The 24,968-nt window shown below is 39.8% G+C and overlaps 1 protein-coding gene across 13 annotated transcripts in view; it reads right to left on the bottom strand.

Moving 5' to 3' along the window:
* The window catches only part of CLIP4 (CAP-Gly domain containing linker protein family member 4), a 170,196-nt gene that overhangs the window by 114,068 nt on the left and 31,160 nt on the right, over positions 1 to 24,968 (bottom strand). For 12 of the 13 annotated variants that reach the window (XM_072634093.1, XM_072634094.1, XM_072634095.1 and 9 more), the window contains 4 exons: positions 8,170 to 8,317; positions 6,882 to 7,021; positions 2,602 to 2,695; positions 1,299 to 1,460 (listed from right to left, as the gene is read on the bottom strand). In XM_072634093.1, coding sequence (XP_072490194.1) covers positions 1,299 to 1,460; positions 2,602 to 2,695; positions 6,882 to 7,021; positions 8,170 to 8,302 — 529 coding nt within the window. In that variant the 5' untranslated portion in view covers positions 8,303 to 8,317. Of the gene's footprint in view, positions 1 to 1,298; positions 1,461 to 2,601; positions 2,696 to 6,881; positions 7,022 to 8,169; positions 8,318 to 14,288; positions 14,419 to 24,968 lie in introns of those variants that run through there. The other variant, XM_072634091.1, reaches the window with a different exon arrangement.

Raw genomic sequence — 24,968 nt, 5'->3', positions numbered from 1 at the left:
CCAGTCTTTAAAGGCCTATGCTAGGTTTGGGGGAATACAAAAACCAAAAAATAAACAGTCCCTGCCCTCATGGAGTTCACATACTATTAGGTGAAGCAACATATACACATATAGAAGACAAATACCAGATGACAGGGGTAGGGGAAAGGCACCAAGATGGTGAAACTTCAAAGCTGGTGAGGTAAAGAAAGGTCTTGTGTAAAAGGTAATACTTAAGCAGAGTATATCTAGAAAATATACCCTTTAAAGTTCAAGAAATGATTTAAGAATTAACTGATATAATAAGTCACATTAGAGAACAAAATAACACAAGACTTTCTTAGATTTCCCAATTTTTTGCCCTTGAACAAATCTATAGCATCATACACTAGCACAAGATATTGAAAATCAGCAAAAAAAATCTAAATCCCCTAAATATGAATAGCTCTGCTTTCCAAAGATAAATAAAAAGACATAAGAAACCTGAATGGATAAATTCAAGAGATTTCAAAAATCCTTAAAAATTATTAAGGAAATTAAAAAATAAGCTTATTTTTTAAAAGATTAAAAGTGTGAAACATGAGTGATTTTAAAAGCTGGAGACATACCGCAGCAGCACAGTACCACAGAGCGATCGATCTGAATCTTGCCTCTGATGTTTTCTAGCTCTGTAATTCTGAACAAGTCACCAATTCTCTTTGAGCTTCAGTTTCTTTATTTATACATTGGAATAATAATACCTGTAGCACCTGGCCTCACAAGATCATTTGGTCATTCCTGTACTCAAAGATCTACAGTAGCTACCTATTACATCAATTTCAGATTCTTAGACCTAGGCTTCCAAGCATTCTGTCAACTACTGTGTGCATCACTTCAGTCTCGAATCCTCTAATCCAACCAAGCCAGCATGCTGGTCATTCCCCAAGAAACTTGTTTATCCCACTGCCTTCTATAATGTAGTATGGCCCAGACAATAAAGAACTGGTCTTACAGTCAGAAAAACCTGGGTCCAAATCCCATCACTGATAAATATTCCCTGTTTGAACCTAGGCAAGTCACTCAGAACTCCTGAGTGCCTGAGGAAGCTCCCTAAGGCTCTAGTTGCAGAGAAGGTGCCAATTTGCACTGTCAGTAGAGAAAGCTGCTCACTGAGAGATCCCACAATGAAATCACAAGTCTAGTTCAAAAAAACTGAGCTACAACATCCTCTGACTATGAACTTTTACTACTCTATTAGAATGCCTGCCTGGTGGACTTAATCCTTTTTACTCAGTGGATGAATAATGAACAATAATTGACGATGTTCTGACATTACCTACCTTTTGGTTTTGATGCCTTCAAAATCAAATTTATGAGTTCTGGGACATCAAAGTAAGCAGCATAATGCAAGGCATTCATGTTTGTCCAGCGACTTCTCAAGCTGACATCTGCCCCCAGTTCAATGAGGTGAGAGGCAAATTTTACAGCTGTCTCAACATCACCTAAAAAAAAGTTTTCAAATTATTTTCCCCAAGATAAGTAAAACTGTATATTCCACTGACTCATCTTTTTATCCACATAAAAAGCACAAAGCAAAGGGGTTATTTTATAAAATATGTGTAATTTTAAAAGGAAAAGCATCTGAAGAAGTTGTCACAATTTACATATTCTGCCACAAAAATATTCTAGCAAGATAAACTACTCCCAGAGTTTGTAACACATCATTCATTAAAATACACCACGTCCTAATGAATACATTTTCAATGACTTGAGTAACAAAAAGAGCTATTGAAACTATAAGTTGAAATTCACTATGAAATCAAGAACTGAAGAATAAATTTCAGATTCATAATAGCATACTAAAATTTATTCATTTCAAGATGATACGTTCAAAACTGCACGTTTTTCACAAAGAAACACTCCCAATCAAATTTTCTCCCCTTCTAAGAGCCAAAAAATGTAAACATACACTAATTATAGCCCCCAGTGAAACAAGACAACAATCCTTGGGCAGTTATGAGTGACACATTGCTCTTTCAAGTCTCTAATATTCACATGAATCAAGATGAAAACAGAGATAACACAAAAATTCATAACTGATTGTGGAGTTCTACTTCTGTACTTCTGTCTGAATGTGCTTTTATCTGAGAAGTAAAACAATGAAGCCACACTGAAAACCTGACTTAAGGAGATGTGCTCTGAAACCTCCTTGACTCTAAAACCATCTTGGAGTGAAGCAAAACACTAAGCTAAGCAAGTTGTCCCCACTCTGGAGCAGAAAAGGATTACTGCATTTCAACGATTTGCAATGTAGGTTTCAAGCAAAGTACAAAGTTTGTAAAACTTGAAAACAAAATTAATTTGGAGAAGGCACAATGTGTCTTTAAATAATCAGGATCACTTTTAACTTAGTCATACTTCATCTTATTCCAACATTCACCAAGTTCTTTTTCTCCATTATCTATTATGTTTTATATCTCAGCATCACTTCAACAAAGTATGGACAGATGTGAGTTTCACTTTTAAGTTCATATGACAACATATTTCATAGCCAATAAAAGCCAGGAATATGTGGTTTGATTTGACATTCTACCTCAAAAGTCTTAAAAAGGGAACCTGCTGACAAATCTGCCATGTACTTACCAATACCATGAGCTCCAGATTTGCAGGTATAATGGAGAAGAGTCATATCAGTTAGTCCATCTCTATCATTTACATTACAACCTCTTTTGATAATCTGTAAGCAATTAAAATATAAGAGAATATAATTAGTGTTATTACTGAAGTGTAGCTTTTAAATGAATACAAAACTAGAGGAATCAAATAGATTTGTTCAAGAATGAAGCTAGTCCAAAACATTCAATTTAGTGTTTGACTAACATGTTCCCACAGAATTGACTCTTCAAATGACTGTTCAGTCTGATCTAATGAAACAATTTTTATTGTGATACACATCACCAGGAAGCAAAACTTACATTACAAAACAGTTAAAAACAGTCCTCTAAATATGCTTTTTGACCTTCATCAATAATGAGTAAGCTTTCATTTCCAATGGATATAATGTTAACAAAAATACTAGTTTGCTCTACCCAACCTGCCAGGCATTTTACAGTCAAGTCAACAAGTATTAATTAAGTGCCTACTACATGCCAGGCACTGTGCTAAGTGCTGGGGACACAAAGAAAGGCAAAAAACAGTCCCTGCTCTCAAGGAATTCACAGGCTAGTGGAGGACACAATATGCAAACAACTATGAACAAATAGACATATGTAGGCTAAATTGAAGATAATCTCAGGGGGAAAGATATCAGGGAGACAGGAAAAGACATTTTGCAGAAAGCAGAATTTTAGTTAAGACCTGAAGGAAGCTAGGAAATCCAGGAGACAAAGCTGAGTCAAGAGAATTCTAGAAAAGGGAGATAACCAGTGAAAATTGAGTCAGGAGACCAAGAGTGTTTTGTGTGAGGAACAGAAAGGAGGCCAGCCTTACCAGACTGCAGAATATGTAGAGAGGAATAAGGTATAAGAAGATGGAAACGATAGAAAAGAGCAAGTTATAAAGGCGATTTTTGTTTGTTTTATTATGAAGTGTTTTAAAGCCAAGAGAAAGATTTTATATTTGATTCTGGAGGTAAATAGGGAGCCAATGGAACTATTTATGAAAAATTCTTTGAAACAATAATAGATCCAGGAAAGTAGGAATATCTACTTCCACCAGATAATACCAAAACTAAAGAAAAGAGGACACAATCTGAGACAGTGCCAAACTTAAACCTCTCTCTTTAGGAAAACATTTTAAAAAGTAGATAACACACTAAATCACAGTAGCCAAGAGAAAAACTACAATAAAACAAATCCCACTATAATGAACTCTGTAGAACACAAAAGCATTTTTGGTTATAATAGAATTACAACCTGCCATAATGGCTATTATTTATATAAATTCCTTTAACTATAATAATCAAAGCCACTGGTCTTGTGAGTTATGTATACTGACGCAGAAACAGTTTTGTTAAGCAGAATTCTTCCTTGAAAAGAGACTTCTCATAACCAGATTTTATACAAAGAAACTATATTATTACAGAGCCTTTTCCTCTGCTCACTCGTGCTCATCAAGAGGTATCATTGTCTAATCTTCCCATTCTTAGCAATAGTCATTGTATTGCAAAGGACATTAGCCCGACATTAGAGAATATTTCTGTACTTTAAATCTTCATCACAAATATGCTTTAAAAAATAATGAAGTCAGATCCTGAGATAGCATGTTAAATCTAGAAAGATCAATGACAAAATAATCTACTATCTTGCAACAAATGAGAAAATATTGTTAAATTTAATTTAGGCAATTATTTTAGTGTGTGTAATTTATATCTCTAGTCAAAGAGAAGATAAGATATAAATCTAGGATTATAGATTTCGTTTCTTAAATTTTATCTTTTTACCATCCTTTTCCTTTTTTCCTTATATAATTGGTACCTCTGACAGATCATTCTTAATGAGTAATTTTTTTAATGAATATTTGGGAAAGACACACTAACCAAAGAATTAAGCGATCAAACAAAACTTGCCTACATCCATGATCCTAATGGTCATTCAGTGTTCTACTTTGAATATTCTACTAATATTCAAATGGATCTGCGATTATATCATTTCAGAAATTCTCTCAAATTATGCAGGATCTAACCCAGGGGTGGGGAACCTGCAGCCTTGAGGCCACATGTGGCCTTCTAGGTCCTTGGGTGTGGCCTTTTGACTGAGTCTAAGCTTTATAAAACAAATCCGTTTATTAAGGGGATTCGTTCTGTGAAGTTTTGGATTCAGTCAAAGGGCTGCACTTGAGAATCTAAAGAGTCACATGTGACCATAGGTTCCCCACCCCTGGAATCCATCCATACTTGCCCATTGTAAGTGACTCTGGTTCACATTCTCCCAAAGGTTTTCCATGACAGGTCCACCCTATGTGCTGCAGGACTTGCTCATTTTCTCCCACTATTATGAAGGTACCAATGGAACACTCTAAGATTCCATAATATTTACTCCCAGCATACATCTCTTCCACTGCCCTTTAAAAGATCACCTACAATTAATGATTCTTTGGAGACTCTAGCATTCCACAATTCTCAATAAGACAATGATAGTTTTGTTTTTGTTTTTCTGTCAGAAAGGAACCTCAAAGTAAAAAAGATTTATGAAATGTTACTCAACTTGCTCTCCTCTGCCTATCCAATTCTGGGACAAAACCACTGCCCTTTTATAGTGCTTATCCAAGGTATATTGATAAGACTAATTCAATGGGCTGTCCATTCAACCTCCTTCCATCTTCTGGACAACAGGCTTACTTATAGGAGCACAAATTGAGAGATGGAATCCAATATCCTCATTTTACAGGTGAGGAAATCAGGTTTCAGCCAAGAAAAGTGAAGTGACTTCTTCAAGGTTATACAACTACTAAGCACCTGGGTCAGGATTCAAATCAGATTCCTCTGATTACAAACAGTCATGTTTTCACTGACTAACATGCTGCCTCTTCATCTATTTGGTTTTTCCTTTGTGATCTATTATGTTGAGTTGTCCTGGATCTCACTGAAGATGTGCTTTACTATTTTAGGGCTTCACACGGTATCATCTGCAAATAGCAGTGTTTACAGGATCTCACCATCTATAAGGAATCCCTCATCCATTTCAACACTTTACAAGCAGTCTCTGACAGTGGTGAGGACTTTGGTAAGCATTTATCTATCTTATGCCCGATTTGATATTGATAAGAAGATGGATGAACAAAATTATCTCTGTGGCTGTACCTACTGAGGAAGTTTGGGTGATCTTAATGTATACATGAAAGACATCTTAGAGGAGATGTCTACATCTCATTTCAGGCTACATTTTACTCTACTCATTTTTTTTAAATCAACAAACAATAGAGTAGGATCTTGTATTCACTACATCTTTCAAGCAATTACATGACTGAAGATGCTATAGAAAGTCATTTTCAAAAATCTGCCTGTCCTTTTCTCATAGTTTCATCAATGAAACCCTTGCTAATTCACAAAGATTTTGGAGAAATGAGAAATAAGAAATAGGGGTCAATAGTTACCAATGTTCCTCTCATCACCTTTTTAAAAATAGTAATTACAAGTGATTTTTTTGCTTTTCATTCAATATTTTCCCCCTTGCAGACTGAAACTTGAACATAGGCCTCTTGATGTTTTTGAGAATGGTTTGCTTCCAAAACATATTTCTTCTATGTACACTTAGTCTGGCCCAATTACTCTTCCCAATGTCATCAAATTCATTCTTTTAAGTGTCATTTCTAATACTACTGCCACCACAGAAGGGCATTGAGGGCCTGTCTATATTTTTCTTTGTTTCACAGGTTAAGTTGGACAGAGGCTTCATCACCAAATTATCAACCTACTTGCAATGTGCCTCTCTGTACTAGCACAGTCCTCAGATAATGGACACAGTCTGTGACCAAGACCACACTCAAAGAAATTTAGAAACTGTTAAACTTAGAAAACATCAGAAATTGCCCAAGCTTGCAGTTCAGCTGGCTAGAATCCCAAGAACCCAGGTTCACTTCCATACCACAATGAGGCAAAGGTGTAAGACTTTTGTAATGGAATTTTAAATACAAAGTATAAATAAAAACATCAGGGCTAAAAGGGGATCTTTTTATATAAGAAACATTTATTAAATAAATGCCTACTATGTTTAAAGCACTGTTACAAGGATCAATAAGACACTGTCCTAAGGAAAAAGAACTTACAACTTAGCATGATTAGTATCTTTCCTTTCCCAACTTTCATTTTACAAGACCTAAAAAAGAATAAATTATCTATTAAATAAACCTAATTTTGTTAATACTAATAAAACAATTCCCAAAATTTGAGTATTATATTTTAAGAATAAGTATACATTCCTTACCTCATTTCCAATAATGTCAATGTTCTGTTGTACTTGGGGAACCCATTGTCTTAAAATGGCAAATAATTCAGATACTGATGTTTTAGGATCAAAAAGAATTTCTTGGCATGATGCATCATTGGGATCAAAAAAAGAAAACTCTATTTAAAATAAGAAAATATTATTTTAATAGATAAGCAAAGAAATCAATCCCTTTAACACTTATTGCAATCAAGTTCACAGATTTCAGAGCTAGAAGAAATATTCACTAGAATTCACTTAGTCCAATCTCAATTTTACAAAGGAGGAAATGAAGGCCCAGAGAGATTAAGGGACTTGCCCAAGTTAATTTGGGGAATCCAAATCTCCCAACAAGTGAATTCCAGGTATATACTACATTGATTCTTCCAACTCTAAAATGCTACAATTCTAAGTTACAAATTGCTAATGATATCATGCTGTATCTTTTCATGACACATGTAACTTTAATAATTCAAAGGTAAAAGAGTACAATAAAATCTATATACAATGAAAAACCTAGGTATCAGGAAAGACAAATTGCTAAGATAAATGTGAATAAAGGCTTATTTGTCTATTCACAATGTTGAAGACTCAGGTTTCCTGAAAACATGTTCCTTTCTAAAGAACCAAAATTACAACTGAAGTATTTAGTAAAATTGGGAAATTTGACCATTCTACAATACTGATCATCACCTTTTCAAGATGTATTCTTCCTAGCCAATAAAATCTATTATGATGAAATACCCCTCAAGAGTATTAAAGTCTTTTTTTAAAAGGTATTATGAACTAATCTTGCCCCTCAGACATCTTGACATTATTATACCTACAGCATCATAATAGAAATGATGGCATTTCTGTTCTACTTTTATGTATACTTGGTCTTGGAATGATCTAGCTTAGATAGATCACAAAATGTTTTCTGCCACCTCATTTTCCCCTTCACTGTCCTTTACTATGTTGTAAAGTAATATTCCACCTCTCATGTTCTATTGTATCAGAAGAATTCTGGAAATTTGTATCACTTTCTAAATTGCAAATTCAAGAAGTCTGCCATTACTGCTTAAAATAAATATATGTTTTTAAGTGAAATGCAAGTGTTGACACAAGAAATAAAGCAATCAGCTCAGGAATGCAGATGCTGAAAGTCAGCTATAATAAAAACAGAGCTTTTGGAACATGTGCAAAATACTGTGCACGGTTTTAGAATGAAAATGCAAAAGCCTAAATAAAAGCAGACACAGAATCAATTTGCTGGTTCACAGAAAGTTAAAACTGCTACACAACATACCACAGTCTGAAGGCATTGGTGCTGCAGAAACTGAAAAGATAACCGGTGTGTCAGAACCTGAAAATAAAAATGGGTATCTTCCAATCAAAGAATTTCCTTCTGAGGGAAGATCTGGAAGGTCTTCTATGGTCATCCTCTAGAAAGCCACCTTTAAGGCAAAAACAAAAAACACTCTTACTCCCATACAGCTTAGAATATTTACCTCTAAAGTCATCTTTAAAAAAAAAAAAAAGTAACCTTTTCCCCTTAATAATGGATCTTGTCTTTTCAGTTTCCAATTGCAGGGCTGTTTTTTTTCCTGGTCCTTTCAGCAAACCGGTCTGAAGTAATAAAACTTGTCCAACACAATCTCCGTCAATGACAATGGAAATTTTTCACCAGAGAGCCTTGGGTGATGACACCCAGCATATTTCACAATATATAATAAGTGAAACCTGTTTCAAAATTCCACACTAATCTAAAAGGGTGGGGTTGGTGCCCTCTTAGCTTACTAAGACACAATGACACAAAGTATCCACTAGCAAAAATTACCTATTAAGGTCTACTACTCTGGAATGCTGACAGGGACAGTTATCTATCATCACTTACTACATGCAATACAATGGTCTTGTTTTTTCACATACAAAAAAAAAAATCTCTTCTATGATGAATTTCCATTCTGTCTCAACATTAAGTAAAACTTTTGTGAAAAATTGTGATCACATAATAAACTTTGCTTTCAAGTATCTATTGGCACTGTCTTGGAGTCACCATTTCTTGGGGATACTATATAAGATCTCTGCTGATTCTGAGCTCCGAAAGAGCTGGAAAACAGGGACTTTGGAAACAAATCATGCATGTTGCTTCACTGCTCCCAGGAAATTTGTGAACTAATAACCAGCAACTTCATTCTACCCTGCTGAGCTACTTAATTCTAGGCCTAGCTTCCATCTGTAGCACCTGGCCAACATAAAGAGGTGGAGTACGGACAGGATTTCTCTCAAGCTGCATGGCAAGTATATACTACTCCTCCCAAGAGAGTTGAGGATTCTTCCAGGGAGACATGCCAGGTTGAATTCAAGAAGCATGTACTAGGTAAGGAGATATTTGTTGAACATGATAATCACTGCTCAGTCCTTGTTATTTCTCTTGGGCCAAATGCTATCACAAGGAACTTGGAAAGTATTGCTAGGGATTATGACATCCTAGGCAAGAAACTTAAGACCTCAGGAGCACACGTGACACTTTTATCACCACTGCTGACTGAAGGTTTGGGCTTTCAGAAGAGAAAGTTGGGAACTTGGGAAGCAAACAGCTACTTAGGAAGGTAATGATGGAGAACAGGATTTAGATCTCTGTACTAGAGCTTAAGATACTGGAATGACAGGCTTTCAGCCAGGGGTGGTTTGCATCAAATAAGGTTGATAAAAATATAACTGCCTAAATTATTTGACCAAGGGGGAAGGGAAGAAGAGAGAGAAAAATTGCTTACCTACCTCCAACAAGAATATCAACGAACAGGCCAAGTAATCAAAAGAGACAATAAGAGAGACAATAAAATTCATACTCTCAGTGACCAGAGCAGTAGCTGAAGAGTCAGAAGACCTGGGTTTAACTCTTACTCTTCTATTTACAAGCTAAGTGATTTGGGGCACTTAACCTCCCCAGGTCTCAGTTTACTAGCTGTAAAGCGATGAAGGTACCCCCTTCCAGCTCTAGAACTATGAACTGATCATATGCAAAAAGCACAAGAAATAAACAATGGGAACCAGAGACCTGAATGCAATGAGGGAAGTCTGACCTCACAGTTATAACTGAAATTTGGGCAGGTTTGACTCAACTGGAATATGACAAATAAATAGGATATCTTATTCAATGATAACCCATTAGAGAGGTAGACGAGCATCATATATGATAACTAACATTTATATTAGGATTTAACATTTGCAAAGATCGTTATGTACAATATCTCGGTTCAGTCTTACAATCCTGTGTGGCAGATGCAGTAAGGACAGATGACAAAATTGGAGCTACACAAACCAGATGGACTAAGCACAAACAAGATCATTTGGGTGATGTCAACAAAGAGAGAAACAGAGGCAAAATTGTGGTAGGAACACCACAGAGCCCCAGACAGAAGAAAATGGATGGATTCAGCAAACAAATTCAAACCTGGCCTAGAGACACAGAGCCCCAGACAGAAGAAAATGGATGGATTCAGCAAACAAATTCAAACCTGGCCTAGAAACACAGAGCCCCAGACAGAAGAAAATGGATGAATTCAGCAAACAAATTCAAACCTGGCCCAGAGACACATTATATAAGTGATTAGGCTTTTAGACACCTGATAGCTGTTCAAATGCTCTCTGCTAAAAGAAGAGCAGCCAAGAAATGTCTGATTGCCTTAATGGTTGTTTCATTCTTCAAAAAAAGAGAAGGTTAAGGAGAACCATTAACCTGATCCTGACAAAGAACTAGTTGTCAAAGAAGAAAAGGGGCTATGATAACACTGAACTTGGGGTCAGAAAGCCTAGGCTCAAATGATCAGTGACACTTCCTGTATGAACATGGGCAAGTCACTCAAAATTACTTAGTTTCCTCATCTGTAAAATGGGAATGTTAATTTTTGCTGTATTCACTGGGTATTTACTGTGAGAAAAAGTATTTTGTAAACCTTCAGGTTCTATAGATCCATGAGCTTTTATTATCATTATCATCATCATCAAGAATGATACATGTCCTACATATTTAAAGAACAGATCTCAAAGATATTTAATAGGATGAAATTTTTTAAAAAAGAAATAATGCAATCCATAGGATGCATGGAAGAAGTAATGTCCAGAATGAAAGACATAATAGTCTCACTGTATTCAGCTATGATTAGATCATAATTAGAGAGAAAAAATATTGACAAGCTGGAGGGTGTCTAGAGGAAGGCAGTCTTCTATATGAGGACTAAGGGAAGAAACTGCACTGCTCCTAAAGCAAAAGACTCCATTATCTTCGAGCATTTTAAGGGTTAGGATGTAACAGAAGGATTACATTTGGTCTGATTAGAATCAAAAGGCAGAGGAACAACAGGAAGAAGCTGGAGGGAGCAAGATTTAAAGTCAATGTGAAGGAAAGCTTTCTAACAAACAGTACTAGCCAAACGAGCTGCCCACAACCACAGTTCTTTGAATAAGCATGAATAACTTTCTGGGAATGTTATAAAGGAGATTTCTGTCTAAAAGGTTCAGGTTGAAAATAGATGACCTCTCAGGTCTCTTCCAACTCTGAGATCCTACAATTACATGGTGCTTTATCAGATTCTGAGAAGTGATATCATCTGTTCCTAGCAACTGCGAAGGAAACAGGGATGATTTCTGGTCAGAAGAAAAATAGCATGAGGACAGTTTTCTAGCTCCTCCTGAATTAGGTTCTTCACATGAGGCTTCACTGCATATTTGAAAAACTGCATCTTCATATGTGTAGGCAAGTGCAAATCACTAAATTACATTCCAAAACCAAATACAAAATAGAAGAATCAAGGTTCCAACTAAGTTTTATTTTCTTTTGATACAGATGTTCTTTTGAACTTTGACCTACTCCATCACTAACCTAGGCCAGTTCACTACTGGGAGCTGATCATATTGGAGCCAGGAGAAGGCTGAGCTTGGAGCCCCTGAGTTCAGAATTCTCAGTTCAAGCAACCACAGTCTCCCAGGAAGCAGGGGCTGTAGTAATTGTTCTTTCTCCAACACTACAGTTTATCCCTACTTACAGAAACCTGCTGGCCTCTGCGCTTTTGGTAAAAAGAAAAAGACTTGATATGAATAAATTTGGAGCTTCAGAAAATAGTATGTAGGGTATTACTGATGTTTCCTTTCAGGTCAAACTTCTTTTTATATAATAGTAGCAAGAATTTCCTCTAGAGATTATGGAGGAACAATATATTTTTACAAGAGAAAAAACGTTATTTTCAGCTTTAAGGTAAAAGAATTAATTTGGGGGGGGGGGTATCTGTCCATCTCTTGCCATCAATTACCTATTTAAAGCTTAAGTTGATTTTGTTATGAAAAATTATGAAAAAAAGGCAAAATGACAGCATTTATTATTGCATCTATCCACATACACTTTAGTTTACCAGACGTTAGTTTATTAAGTGCAACTCAATATTACTTATGTGCTTTTGGGGGAGAGGAGCAAGTAAGCACAGCAATTCATCAATGACAAGCATTTTTTGCCTGGTGTTTCACTTCTGTAGAATCAATTATCCCCACTTTAGGTGGTACAGCATTACAGAGGGCACTTATTGTCAGAGGAAGAGCTATGGGGAGCAGAATGGAGCTGAGGATCCCCTGGGAATAAAAGAGGAAAAGCCAGGGCTACCCCTGCAAGAGTCCTAGCACTATAAAAAGGCTTAAGATGTTATGATGGAGTGTGGTTATGCTTTGACAATGTTATTGATGTTCATGGTGGCAATGTTATGCAAGTAATAACTGTACATGAAACAGATAACTACAGCTGACATCTATTGAAGTGAGGTGGTATTAGTTCTAAGTTACTGTGTATATGATAGATACCACTCAGCAACCAGAGAATAGATTCATACCTCCCAAGCTTCAACTTGGAAAACCCCATGACAGAATTCCAGTCTAGTTTCATCACTCCTGAATACCATAATCCTACAACACTGCTCTGAGGGACTGCCTCAAGGAAGCTTGGCCAATGCCCACTTAATAAGAATTCTATTTCAGAAGCAGAGCACACGGTTCACGAAGATAGTTGAGGAACGCCAGGGGCCCAGGACACACCTTTTGTCTGCCAGCAGCTAGGGGTTTCCAGTCACATTCACACAGAGTTGCATCTCTTAGGCTCCTTTACTCAAAATGCATATTCATCCATCATGATTATTTATTATCCCCAAGAAATTTCAAAGCTGTCTGACCAAAATGGATATTTCAGTGCACACTCAGAAAGCTATTTATTTGCTATAACACAAAGTTTGTTCATTGTATTCTATGCACCCAGAAGTGCACTATACGTTGTGGAAAGGTACCAAAAAAATAAATGTGTGGTCCTGCTCACAAGCAGCTTACATTCCTCTTTAAAAAAACAAAATATTCATACATAACAAGGCCACCTACAACACAATCCAATGTTGTAATATATAAACTTGTATACATAAACAATAGGGGTGAGAAAATAATCACATTGTAAGGGAGAACACAGCACAGCAATGATACAACTTTAGAAGTGCTGACAGATTTTTCTGGATGAGTTACCATTCATAACAATAAAAAGCAAAACATTACGATCCCTTTTTTGAAGAACCTAAAAAATTAAACTCAATTTAACCTTTTTCTGGAATAAACACTAGAACTATTCCATTCGGCAGGCTTGCACAGTCTTGAAGACAACAGTCATCACCTCTGACGGATCAGTCTTCCAGCATGAACAGGGAGCCCGTGTCAAATGTAACAGCATTTTTAAAAAGCTTCCCCGTAAGTAATTACACTGGAAAACTAGGACGGGAGGAAGGAGCCCCGCCGGTGGAGTCCGAGAACAAGGTTCAAGCGCCTCCTCTGCCTCGCACTACCGGGGCGATCTGGGACCATTCCCTTAATCTCAGCGGTAAAATCAGACCAGACGGCTTCTCAAGTTCCTTCCAGCTCCGGGCCTCGGACCCTCCGACTTCTGCCCTGCAACAACCCCCAGCCCGGATGGAAGAACTCTGAAGTCCCCTTGACCCTGGAGGGCGCCACGCAATCAAGGGCTAAGCGGATCTGGAGCGAGCCCCTGCCTCTGCCACTGGACTACTAGCGAGCGGGCCCCCTGGGCCCCCTGGGCCCCCGCGGCCCCCTCGGCCCCCTCGGCCTCAGTTTCCCCGTGGGGGCGGACTGGGGGCCTCTCAGGCCCCTCCTAGCCCCAGCTCTCTACCAGCTGAGATGCCACAGGGAAAGCGCGCGGCAGGTGCACCCTCCTCGGCATCCGCGCTCCCGGACGGAAGGCTTCCTCACCCCATCACCACCACCACGCGACCCCGGCGCCGAGGCCCGGCTGCCCCCCGCCCTGGTGGTCCCTCCCTCCCGCGCCACGCACGCTCCGCGCGCCCGGGCCGCCCCCACCCCCTTCCCGTCGCTCTCCCCCGCCCCCACCTGCGCTCCTCCGGGTTCTCTCGGGGAGCCGCGCCGAGGGCTGGGGCCGGGGCGGGGAGGGGAGGCCGCGCCACAGGAGAGCAGACGGCGCCGCCTCCGCCCGACCACGCCGCGAGCAGCACTGAGCGGGCCGGCCGCCGCCGCCGCCGCGGGCCGCCGAGCCTCGGGAGACGCCCCGCCCCGCCAGCTCCTCGGGCCTCCCCCCGACCCGCCTCCAACGGCCGCCGCCTCCGGGGCGCGGGGACCGGCTGGCGCATGCACGCAGGCGCGCCCGGGACGCAGCCGCAGCGCGTGCCCCCTGACCCTGACCGCCACCGTGACCGTGACCCCGACCGCGGCCCGGCCCGCCCGGCCTCCCACCCCGCGGCCGCCCCGCCGCAGACCGAGAGGAAAGGGGGAGGAGGCGGGCGGCCTGTGCCCTCGGCAGCCTCGCGGAGGTGGAGCTGGAGGCCTTGGGTGACCAGCGTCGTCCAGGGGCCGTGCACCCCGCGCCAGGCTGCCTGCGGAGCACCTTACGTCCTTATTCTCACTAACGGCGAACTGAAATTCTCACCTCTTTCCATTATGAATGTTGTCAACAAGCCGTTAGTGGGCCCGTGACCCCCCCGCTCCGAGCCCCGTCCTCTCCCTGAACCCAGATCCAGAGCTGGACCGGCCTCAGGCCTCCAACCCAGCCCTCTCTCCTATAAATGAGCGAGCTGGGGCCTAGGCAGGGTGCTGTTAAGCTTCTTGCCCCAAATCTCCCAGGGAGCACGTGTCAGAGGCAGGATTCGAACGCATGTCCTCGGACTTCAGGCCCAGGCCCAGGCGGCCGGCACCGTTCCTGGTCCCTAAGAAAAGACTCCTAAGCGGTCGTGGCAGGAACACCGGACTTGAGGAGATCTGGGCTCTCCCGCCGATTCCTTCCCAGAGACCTGAGGGAGGAAGGGATGGGATCTGTACCTGCTAGGCCAAGACAGCCTGGGGCCTCTGAGGAGCTTCCGGATGCTGGCACCCCGCAGACTAGCACTGGCACATCAGCTGGGGGGCAAACCGCAAAAACCCTCCTCCCTCCCTCCTGGCCCCCTCTTTGTCCCCCTCCACCCCCCTACTCAGCTGAAAGCCAGGAGGTCCTCCAGGATCCGCCACAAGCAACTTTAAGTAAGACCTATTGTAAACAAGCTATACGTAGGCAGACTAAGGAGAATCAAGGTCACAGAATCTGTGGTCACAAAACTTGTTTTTTTCTTATATATAATAACTAATTTCATATAGTTGGTTTTCTTCCTAGTCCTATATTTTGCATTTTAAAACATTATTCTGAGATCCACAGCCTTCACAAGACTACCAAAGGGAGTCCCATGGCATAAAAGGTTAAGAACCCCTGCTGGGATGGAACCCACTAGGTAAAATTTTGTCCCCTGCTCTCTCCTGATCTCACAGATGCAAACCCCAACCAAGGAAGTATCAAATTATTGTTCTAAGTCACCCTGCCTTAACAGACTTTCTAAGAGAAAGTAGATCTGGCATTAAGGAAAAACCAGCCTAAGATACAGTGATCATTCAGAAATGTTTGGAGCAATCATTCATGGAGGGAAACTCAAGTAAATGAAGAATGCTTACTCCAGACTATAAAACTGGATAGACAGCTCAAAGCTCATCAATCAACACATCTATCTAGGACAGGCATGGCAAACGGACAGCAAACTGGAGTTGTGAATTACATTGTTGAAAAGAATTCCCACATCAGTGATGTACCAGATCCTCCAAAATACTGAACTGTGTGCTTTGGCAGCGAGAGAGCTCCAGCAAACGGCAAGATCAAACTTAGCATCTCGTTTTTGGCTTCTTTCCAGGTGGTCTGTAGTGTGTTGGCTCCCATGTCAATATCACTTTTCTTTCTCCTCTTGCAAGTATCCTTTCCCTTGTTCCTGGATTTTCTTAGGAGTATTTTTTATAGTATTATTTTTATTTTAGTATTTTCTTCTTAAATAACTTCTCCCCCTTCTCTCTTTTACATAACCGGTACTTATTTTATTCAGTAAGTACAGCTTAAATCTTGTATTAAATTTAAACTGATTTAAATATTTAGTTTAATAGAGAAACTGGATATTTTATGGTGGAGTTCCATGATAAAAATTGCAAAGCTAGTTAATTAACAATTGTCTCAAGGAATAAGTTGACCAACTACATAGTTCTTATTTGGTGATAACATTTTTCTAAGGCTTCCTAGAAAAGAGAAAGACAAAATTAAATTGTACGTACTTTGTCTGAAGCCTATGTCAGAGATATTTTCTGAAATTTAAAAATTTATCCTCAAAATTCTCTTTCTTGGCAACAATTTTTGATCACAATGTGTTGCTTAGAACACTTTTTTATTTGGGTTATTTTAAACATTTATGCTGTATAAGTTTCTTCCAACTTTCTCTGCAGCATTTTCTGAGTCGGCCTAGAAAAGCTATTTATGTTGTGTTGGATTTGCCTGTTCCTTTTAGGCACCTGCATATATTCTCACCACCAGCTGTTGGAAAATCCTAGAGCATTAAATGGTGTAGCAATATTTGACAACTTGACATCAAAATTAAGTTAATCTTTTTTAAAGTGTTTGGAAGAGCTCAAAGCATTCCTAAGTACTCCGACATATCTTTTTTGTCTTCCTTTTGTTTTTTGGTGAGAAAATTTATAACATTTACTACATTCCTACCAACCAAAAAAAAAAATGTATCCTGAGGATCTGCTTACTTATCTCATAAGTATCCTCTTTCTGGGAGGAATCCTTTGAAAAATTGATTATAATTAGGTCCCAATTAATGCAAATATTGAATCACACCTATGAAGGGATCACATTATTTGACTGTGCACTGTACATTTCCATTGGGCTGAAACCAACTGCCATATTTACATAAGTATAACTGCAGATAGTGCTCATTGGAATTCCACCTCACAGGATTCACTATTTGCACTAATCAGGGCCCAGCTATATTTGGAATAAGCGCTCCCTCACAAAACATAAGATATCAAACTCAAGATCAAACATTTCATTCCCTCAATTAATTCCACTGTTATATGGCCAGACCAACTAAATCCTGAATCCCAGTCATTCTACAAAAAAAGAAAGCTTGTTTATAAGAAGGTCCTGGCAACAAAGTGTGAATGAATACATGCAGTACTATCCTGAGAAGGAAACCCTGGGGTTTCATGATGGGAATTAGAGAGACATTTAACTGACAGCCATGTGTATAAAACAGGGCACAGTTTGGGGTCTCACAGGTGCCAATAGTCACACTAGTCACACTTGGGAGAATGGGTGAAGAATTCAGACAATCTCATCAAAAACACAGCTATCACTGACTCCTTTGGTATTCTCAGTGCTCTAGATCTCAGGAAGCTCACAGCACAGCCCAGTACACAAGACCTCACTAAGAATGGGCTTAACCATAATACAGGAGAAGACAAAATGCAGACACACAGGAAAGGATATACAGGAAAAAAGTACAGAAGTGCTTTGCTATCAAGAGGTATGGGCCTGGTTCTTCTACTCCTCTCTGCTCCTCTCCCTTACCCCCTCCCAAAGTTAATGAATTCTTCCAACTTCAATAAAATGGGTCAGCCTATATTAAAAACTCATGCAGAGATTCTAACTGCCTGCTTGTATATACTGGCTGCAGACAGTCTCAAAGTAGAAGGGAGTTTGTTGCCCTTCAGCTCCTCTGTCATTCCCTGCCCCCCCCTCCTTAGAAGGAGGGTATTTGATCAGATTTCTCTACCAGTACCTGAGGGGAAATGATTCGTGATTTAAAGGGTATGGACACCTTCAGGTCAAAGTGCAGCTTAATTGTCAATCTAATTACAACTAGCTGTTGTTGATCAGCCACCTTCCACCAGTGTTAGCCTTTTAGAGTTAACTAAAGACCTATATTACCTATTCCTATGCCTGCCCTTTTTGTTTATCTAACCATCTTTTCTCAATCCTCATCCTTCTTCACTTCTCTGCTCCTTTTACCACTGCTGACCACCCTCTCCTCTCTAGGTTTTCATGACACTATTTTGTTCTGCTTCTCCTATCTGTCTGATCACTCCTTCCCAGTCTTCTTTGCTGATTTATCATTCGTATCACAATGCCAGACCCTAAGAGAGGGTGTTTCCCAAAGCTCTATCTTGGGCCATCTCTTCTCTCTCTACACTCACTCTCTTGGAAACCTCTTAAGTTTCCATCAACTCTCACTCTCCCTTACCCCACATATCCAATCAGTTGCCAAGCTTACCCTCTCTACCTCAGCATCTCTCAAATCTGACCCTTCTGTCCACTCATACAACCACCACCCTTAGTTCAGGTCATCACATCTCACCTAGACAATTGCAATTGCCTCCTAAGTGATCTCCCTGACTGAAGTCTCCAACTAGTCCATTCCATCCTCCACATGGTTACTAAAGTGATTTTTCCTAACACTCATGCCTGATCATGCCCCTCCTTATATGACAAACTCCAATGACTTCATATTGCCACTTGTATAAAAGATAAACTCTTTTATTTAGCCTTTAAATCCCTTTGCAACCTGACCCAAACCTACATTTCTAATTTCATTATACATTATTCCCTTTCTCACACTCTACAGATCCAGCCAAATGTGTCTTCTTTTTCTCACGCTTGACCGCTGGATATCTGCCATGCCTATAATATACTCCCATTTCACCTCTGTCTCACAGAATTCCCCCATTTTTTCAAGATATCACTTAGACAAATTATTTAAAATAAATTATTTTTATACGTTGCTTCTCTACCCAAAAAATCCAGTAGCTCAATCTGTATACTTACTGGACATCAAAAGTGACCTGCATTCAAAATGAAATTAATACTTTATACAGTTCCTCTTTAGTAATGCTAAACTATTTCTGCAGCTACATCTAGAAGCTCAGTAAGGGCTCACCTGTATCATCTAAAACCCATCCCATTTTATCTAATAATTTAATAATGATCATCTGAACATACCATTAGATAAAAGCAAAAATACCAGACACAATGAGAAAAGAACAACTTTTATGATACGTAGTTATACCCTACATCATGTTGCCCCAACTAGTGTCAATCAATTAAGGAAGTACATTATGAAGTACATTATGGCTGTATCTCAGTGTTGTAACCAAATTTGCATTGACTCAGCACATGACCATGGTACCTCAAACAATGCTAGTGATCAATCAACAAATATTTATTAAGTACCTATTATGTGCACAACTCCATGCTAAACATTCTGGACTATTTTTTTAAAAGTATAAGATACTGTGCCTGCCTGTAAGGGGTTTATAAATATAACAAGAAATAAAAAATTAAAGAAAATGAATCAAAAATCAAATACCACATGATAAAATATAATTTTTGTGCTAAATTGCATAGTACACACTAAAAATAATAACTCAAAAATATATTGGTAAAAATCGTAGTAATTGTAATTGAGGGATGCAGGAAGGGGAAAAGAAAGGAAACGTCTCCAAATGACTAACAGATCTGGACATTCTACCACCACCTCATACTCAATATATCCAAAATCTTCTCCCCTTTAATCCCAACTTCTCCACTTCTGTACTCATTTTGATGTCATCACCTCTAGTCACTCAGATTTATATGCTCCAAGTCATCTTTGGCTCTTGCTCTCCTTCACTCTCCATATCCACTCAGGCTATGACCTAAAGTCTCAAGTTGCCCAAGTGAAAACTTCATCACCCTGCATCCATTTCAGTCCTATCCCTATCATGCCTTCATTTCAGAGGCCAAACTTCCATTCAGATTCCAGGAGTGGGGAACCTGAGGCCTTGACACTACATGTGGCTTTCTAGGTCCTTGGGTGCAACCTTTTGACGGAGTCCAAGTTTTACAAAACAAATCCTTTCGTTAAAGGAATTTATTCTGTGAAGTTTGGATTCAGTCAAAAGACTGCACTTGAGGACCTAGAGGGCCACATGTGGCCTCAAGGCTGCAGGTTAGACCTTTTCCTTGCAAGTCCTTCCATCTTCTTTCATTCACTGAAATTTCTTAAAGTTCTCATTCTCATGACCCTGATCTCTGACAAGTGTTTGCCTTGCTCATCCTGAGGCCCCTAATGCCATTTCCCAGCCATCTCCAATCCATGTCGTCCAACTCTGTGTCTGAGAAAAGCAATCAAATCAACACTACCATTCCTGGAAAGAGCACATCAGTCATTTGTCCTATGACTGCAGTTACCATTCTCTCTGGCTTCCCTGCCCACAACAATCCTCCCTAGGCACGACTCCTCTACATGCGTTGTCTTCACCTTTTAGATAACACGTTTTTGAGGGCAGGACTCTTGTGGTTGCTTATATCACATCCCCAGAGCTTTGGCACAGTGCCAGACACAGTAAGTGCTTACTTAATAAATGCTTTTTCATTCATTTATCTAGCTCTCCATAGAAGACACGACTTTTCTAAGTACCCTCTCCAGTAAATGGGCATGCCTTCTTCCATAGACACTCTGAGTCAAGAGAAAGAATAGGCATCTTCTCTACACTTCACCATCACTTTCTGATCCACTCCCTACCACCATCATTCAGCAACATCTTCCTTTGAGGTTCATTCCCACCTATCTTGCTTATCTACCAATCTTAGGTCATTCTCCCTCCTTGTTTGGAGTTCAGCACCTGACTCACCATCTTCCCCTCCATCCCAAACCCTCTCCTCAGACTAAGGGAGGTCAGTATACTTGAAAAGTACCTTGTCAGATAGCCTGGCCTCCCAATTAATCAGCCTCCTAAGTCCTACACCTTCACTCCACCTCTGCAACACAAAGGATCTCTGCAAGTCACATAATGACTTAGAAACACTATGCATGTCTTTATATTTTTTAAATTTAATTTTGTGAAATATTTCCCAATTACATTTTAATCTGATTCAGGCCACACTCACGAGTGTTGTTGGATGTGTGTTTGATACCTCTGTTCTCCATCCTTTTGCTCCAGTCTCTGACAAAGAGCTGGCTCTTCTTGCCAAAGTGAACCCCTCTTTTGTGCCCTTGATCTCCTTTCTTCTAGTTTTTGGAGCATCACTATCCTCTCTTTCATCATAATCTATCTACTAGATTATTCTCTCCTGCTTAAAAAGGTACGAAAGGTAATACTTTGACTTGATCCTACTATCCCCTTAAGTTATCATCCCAGATCTCTCTGCCCTTTCATAGCGAAATTGCTAGAAAAAAAAAAACCTTTGTCTATAGTCAATGTGGGGAATGTAATAAAGTCAATCAGGGATGAATAAAGGAATTGCCATGAGCAGTGAGGATCCAGCAGAGAAGATACCATAACTTGGTCGTGGTCCCAGTCAGCAGGGTATGTATGTGTGTGACTTCGCCTAATGTCACTGAGCAGTAAATATTGTTGCCCCCACTTCCTCACTTCTCACTAACTTCTTGGCTACTTGTAACCCACTCCTCTTCTGCCCCTGCTCTCTCTAACATTACCAAGGATCTCCTAATTGTCAGATCCAATGGTCTTTTCTCAGACCTCATCTCTCTTGCTCTCACTTCAGCTTTTGATATTGCTGAACATGACCTCCTCTTGGAAATTATTTTCTTCAGATTTTCTGACACTTTTCTTTGTTCTTTTCCTACCATTCTGACTCAGTCTCCTTTGTTGAAAAATTATCCATCTCCCATCCCTAAGCATTGGTCTGCCCCAAAGCTCTATACTGGGCCCCCTTCTCTGTCTATTCCTTTTCTTTTGACAATATCATCAGCTCCAGGTGGTTCAATTGTCATCTCCATAGAACTAAGTCTGGAATGTACATATCTAGTCCTTATCTCAGTTTAACAGAAAGCTGAGGAAAGCAAGTGGTATGAGAGCAGAATTCCAGAAAATAGCAAGGAGAAATAAGGTTTTCTTAAATGAGTGAGGCAAAGAAATAAAACAATAGAATGAGAAAAATGAGATTGCTTCAGGAAAGTTAGAGATATCAAGGGAGTGTTTCATGCAAAAATAGGCATGATAAAAGACAAAAATGAGGGGACCTAACTGAAGTAGAAAAGATTAGGAGAGGGCATGAATATACACAAGAAAGATCTTAACATCATTGATAATCACAATGGCATCCTGTGATGAGAGTCATGTGTCCTAGAAAATGAAGTCAAGTGGGCCTTGGGAAGCATTGCTAACAGTAAGGCTAGTGGAGATGATAGAATTCCAGCTGAAGTATTTAAAATCCTAAAAGACAATGTTGTTAAAGTGTTGCACTCAATATGCCAGGAAATTTGGAAAACTCAATAATGGTCATTGCATTGGAAAAAGTCAGTTTACTTCCCCGTCCTCAAGAAGGGCAATGCCAAAAAAAATGTTCAAATTACCAAAAAATTGCACTCATTACATATGCCAGCAAGATTATGCTTAAGATTTTGCAAATTAGGCTTTAGCAATATGTGAACTGAGAATTACCAGAAGAGTAGCCTGGGTTTTTGAAGAGGAAGAGGAGCTGGAGACCAAATTGCCGACATTCACTGGATTACGAAGAAAGCAAGGGAGTTCCAGAAAAACAACTACTTTTGCTTTATTGACTACACTAAGATCCTTAGCTAAGTGGATCACAACAAACTGTGGCAAGTCCTCAAAGAGATGAAAGTAATAGGTCATTCCACTTGTCTACTGAGATACTTGTATGCGGGTCAAGAAACAATAGTTAGAATCAAATATGGAACTGATTGGTTTGAGTTTGGGAAAGGAATACAGCAAGGTTACATATTGTCACCTTATTTAAGTTATATCCAGAGAACGTCATGCAAAATGGCAGATTAGACAAATCAAAAGCTTTAAGGATGCTGGGAGGAATATCAACAATTTCAGATAAGCAGACAATGCCACTCTGATTGTTGTTGTGTTCATCCTTCGTTTTTGAAGAACACCATGCCATCAGAGAAATGATGACATGACTTGCACTTGACTGTGTTTTGAGTGAGGGAGGGCTGTGCAGGTCACCAGCCTCACTTTCTCCTCCTGCGCCATCTGGGTCCAGTGACCAGATATTCATCAAGATGACTGGAGATGGCCCAGGATGCAATGGGAGACCTTGGCCTTTTTAGCCTAGGCCTTTTGATACATTCACTTCGAGGGAAGTAATGCCCATTGAATGAACAGGCCTATTTAAGAAGTAGTCAGGGAATGGCCCTTTTAATGAGCGAAAGAAAAAAAAAATAACTAAACTAACCTTTAAAGTAGGAGAGAAAGAGAAACTGTTACTATTGAGAATCAGTGAAGAAGAATCAAAAAGCCTCTTGATGAAGGTGAAAGAACAGAGTGTCAAAGCTGTCTTGAAACTTAACATTAAAAAACTAAAATCATGGCAACTGGTCCTATCACTTCCTAGCAAACAGAGGAAGAAGAAATGGAAGCAGTGTCAGATTTTATATTCTTGGGCTCAGATCACTCTGCAGTCTGGATTGCAGCCATGAAATTGAAAGATGCTTGCTCCTTGGAAGGAAAGCTATGGCAAATCTGGACAGTGTACTAAAAAGCAGAAACATCTCCTTGCCGACAAAGGTCCATATAGTCAAAGCTATGGTTTTTCAGGTAGCAATGTATGGCTGTGAGAGTTGGACTATAAGGAAAGATGAACACTGCACAATTAACACTTTTAAACTGTAATGCTGGAGAAGACTTTTGAGAATCCCTTGTTCAGCAAAGAGGTCAAATCAGTCAATAGGTAAAAGAAATTAACTCTGACTATTCATTAAAAGGACAAATACTGAAGCTGAAGCTTAAATACTTTGGCCACATGATGAGAACGCAGGATTCATTGAAAAAGACTGATGCTGGGAAAGATTGAAGGCAAAAGAAGAAGGGGTCAGCAGAGGATGAGATGGCTAGATAGAGTCATAGAAGCAATGAACATGAGCTTGGGCAGACTTCAGGAGATAGTGGAGAACAAAAGGGCCTGGTGCACTATGGTCTATGCTATCACAAAGAGTCAGACAAACTGAAAAACTGAACAGTCTCACTCTTGAGCCTTAGTTCTGCATCACCAGTTAGCTAATGGACATCTCCACCTGTATGTCTTACTGCCATCTCAAAATCAAAATGTCCACAATGGATTTGATCCCACCCCCACCAATCACCACCAGCTCAATGCTTTTCCAAACTTCCTTATTTCTTTTGAGGGCCCCACAAACCATACAGTGCACCATCCTCATTTCTTCCCTCTTCTTTCTTCACCCTATTTAACCAATTGCCAAACCTTGCCACCTATTCCTTTCCTTCCACTCAGATAGCCACCATTTAGTTCAAATCCTTATCCACTCTCACCAGGACTCAGCAGAATTGATCCTGATTAGAATTCCTGCTTCCAGTCTCTTCCCTTTGTAATTCATTATCTAATTCAATCCAACAATCCTATTAAATGCCTAATACATAGAAGATACTATGCTGGGGACTGGCAGTACAAAAATAGTCCCTGACACATGGTCGAGCAAAGAAATGGCTATGTCTGAAAACATAGGTCTCATTCTGTGTCCGAGAGTCCATTGCCTCTGACAGGTGGCAGACAGTTTGCTTCATCATTGATGTGCTGGAACTGTGGTTGGTTATTGTATAGATCAGAGTCCTTAAAAGTCTTTCGGAGATGATTTTTACAATGTTGTTTGTTATCCTATAAATTGTCCTTCGGCAAATGGTGCCTTGAGAAGAAATAACGAACCCTGGAAATGTTAA

This window comes from Notamacropus eugenii, chromosome 1, assembly GCF_028372415.1.
Source record: "Notamacropus eugenii isolate mMacEug1 chromosome 1, mMacEug1.pri_v2, whole genome shotgun sequence".
Lineage (NCBI taxonomy): Eukaryota > Metazoa > Chordata > Mammalia > Diprotodontia > Macropodidae > Notamacropus > Notamacropus eugenii.
Note: the sequence above shows the minus strand (reverse complement) of the source record. Positions and strands in the feature narration are given on the sequence as shown.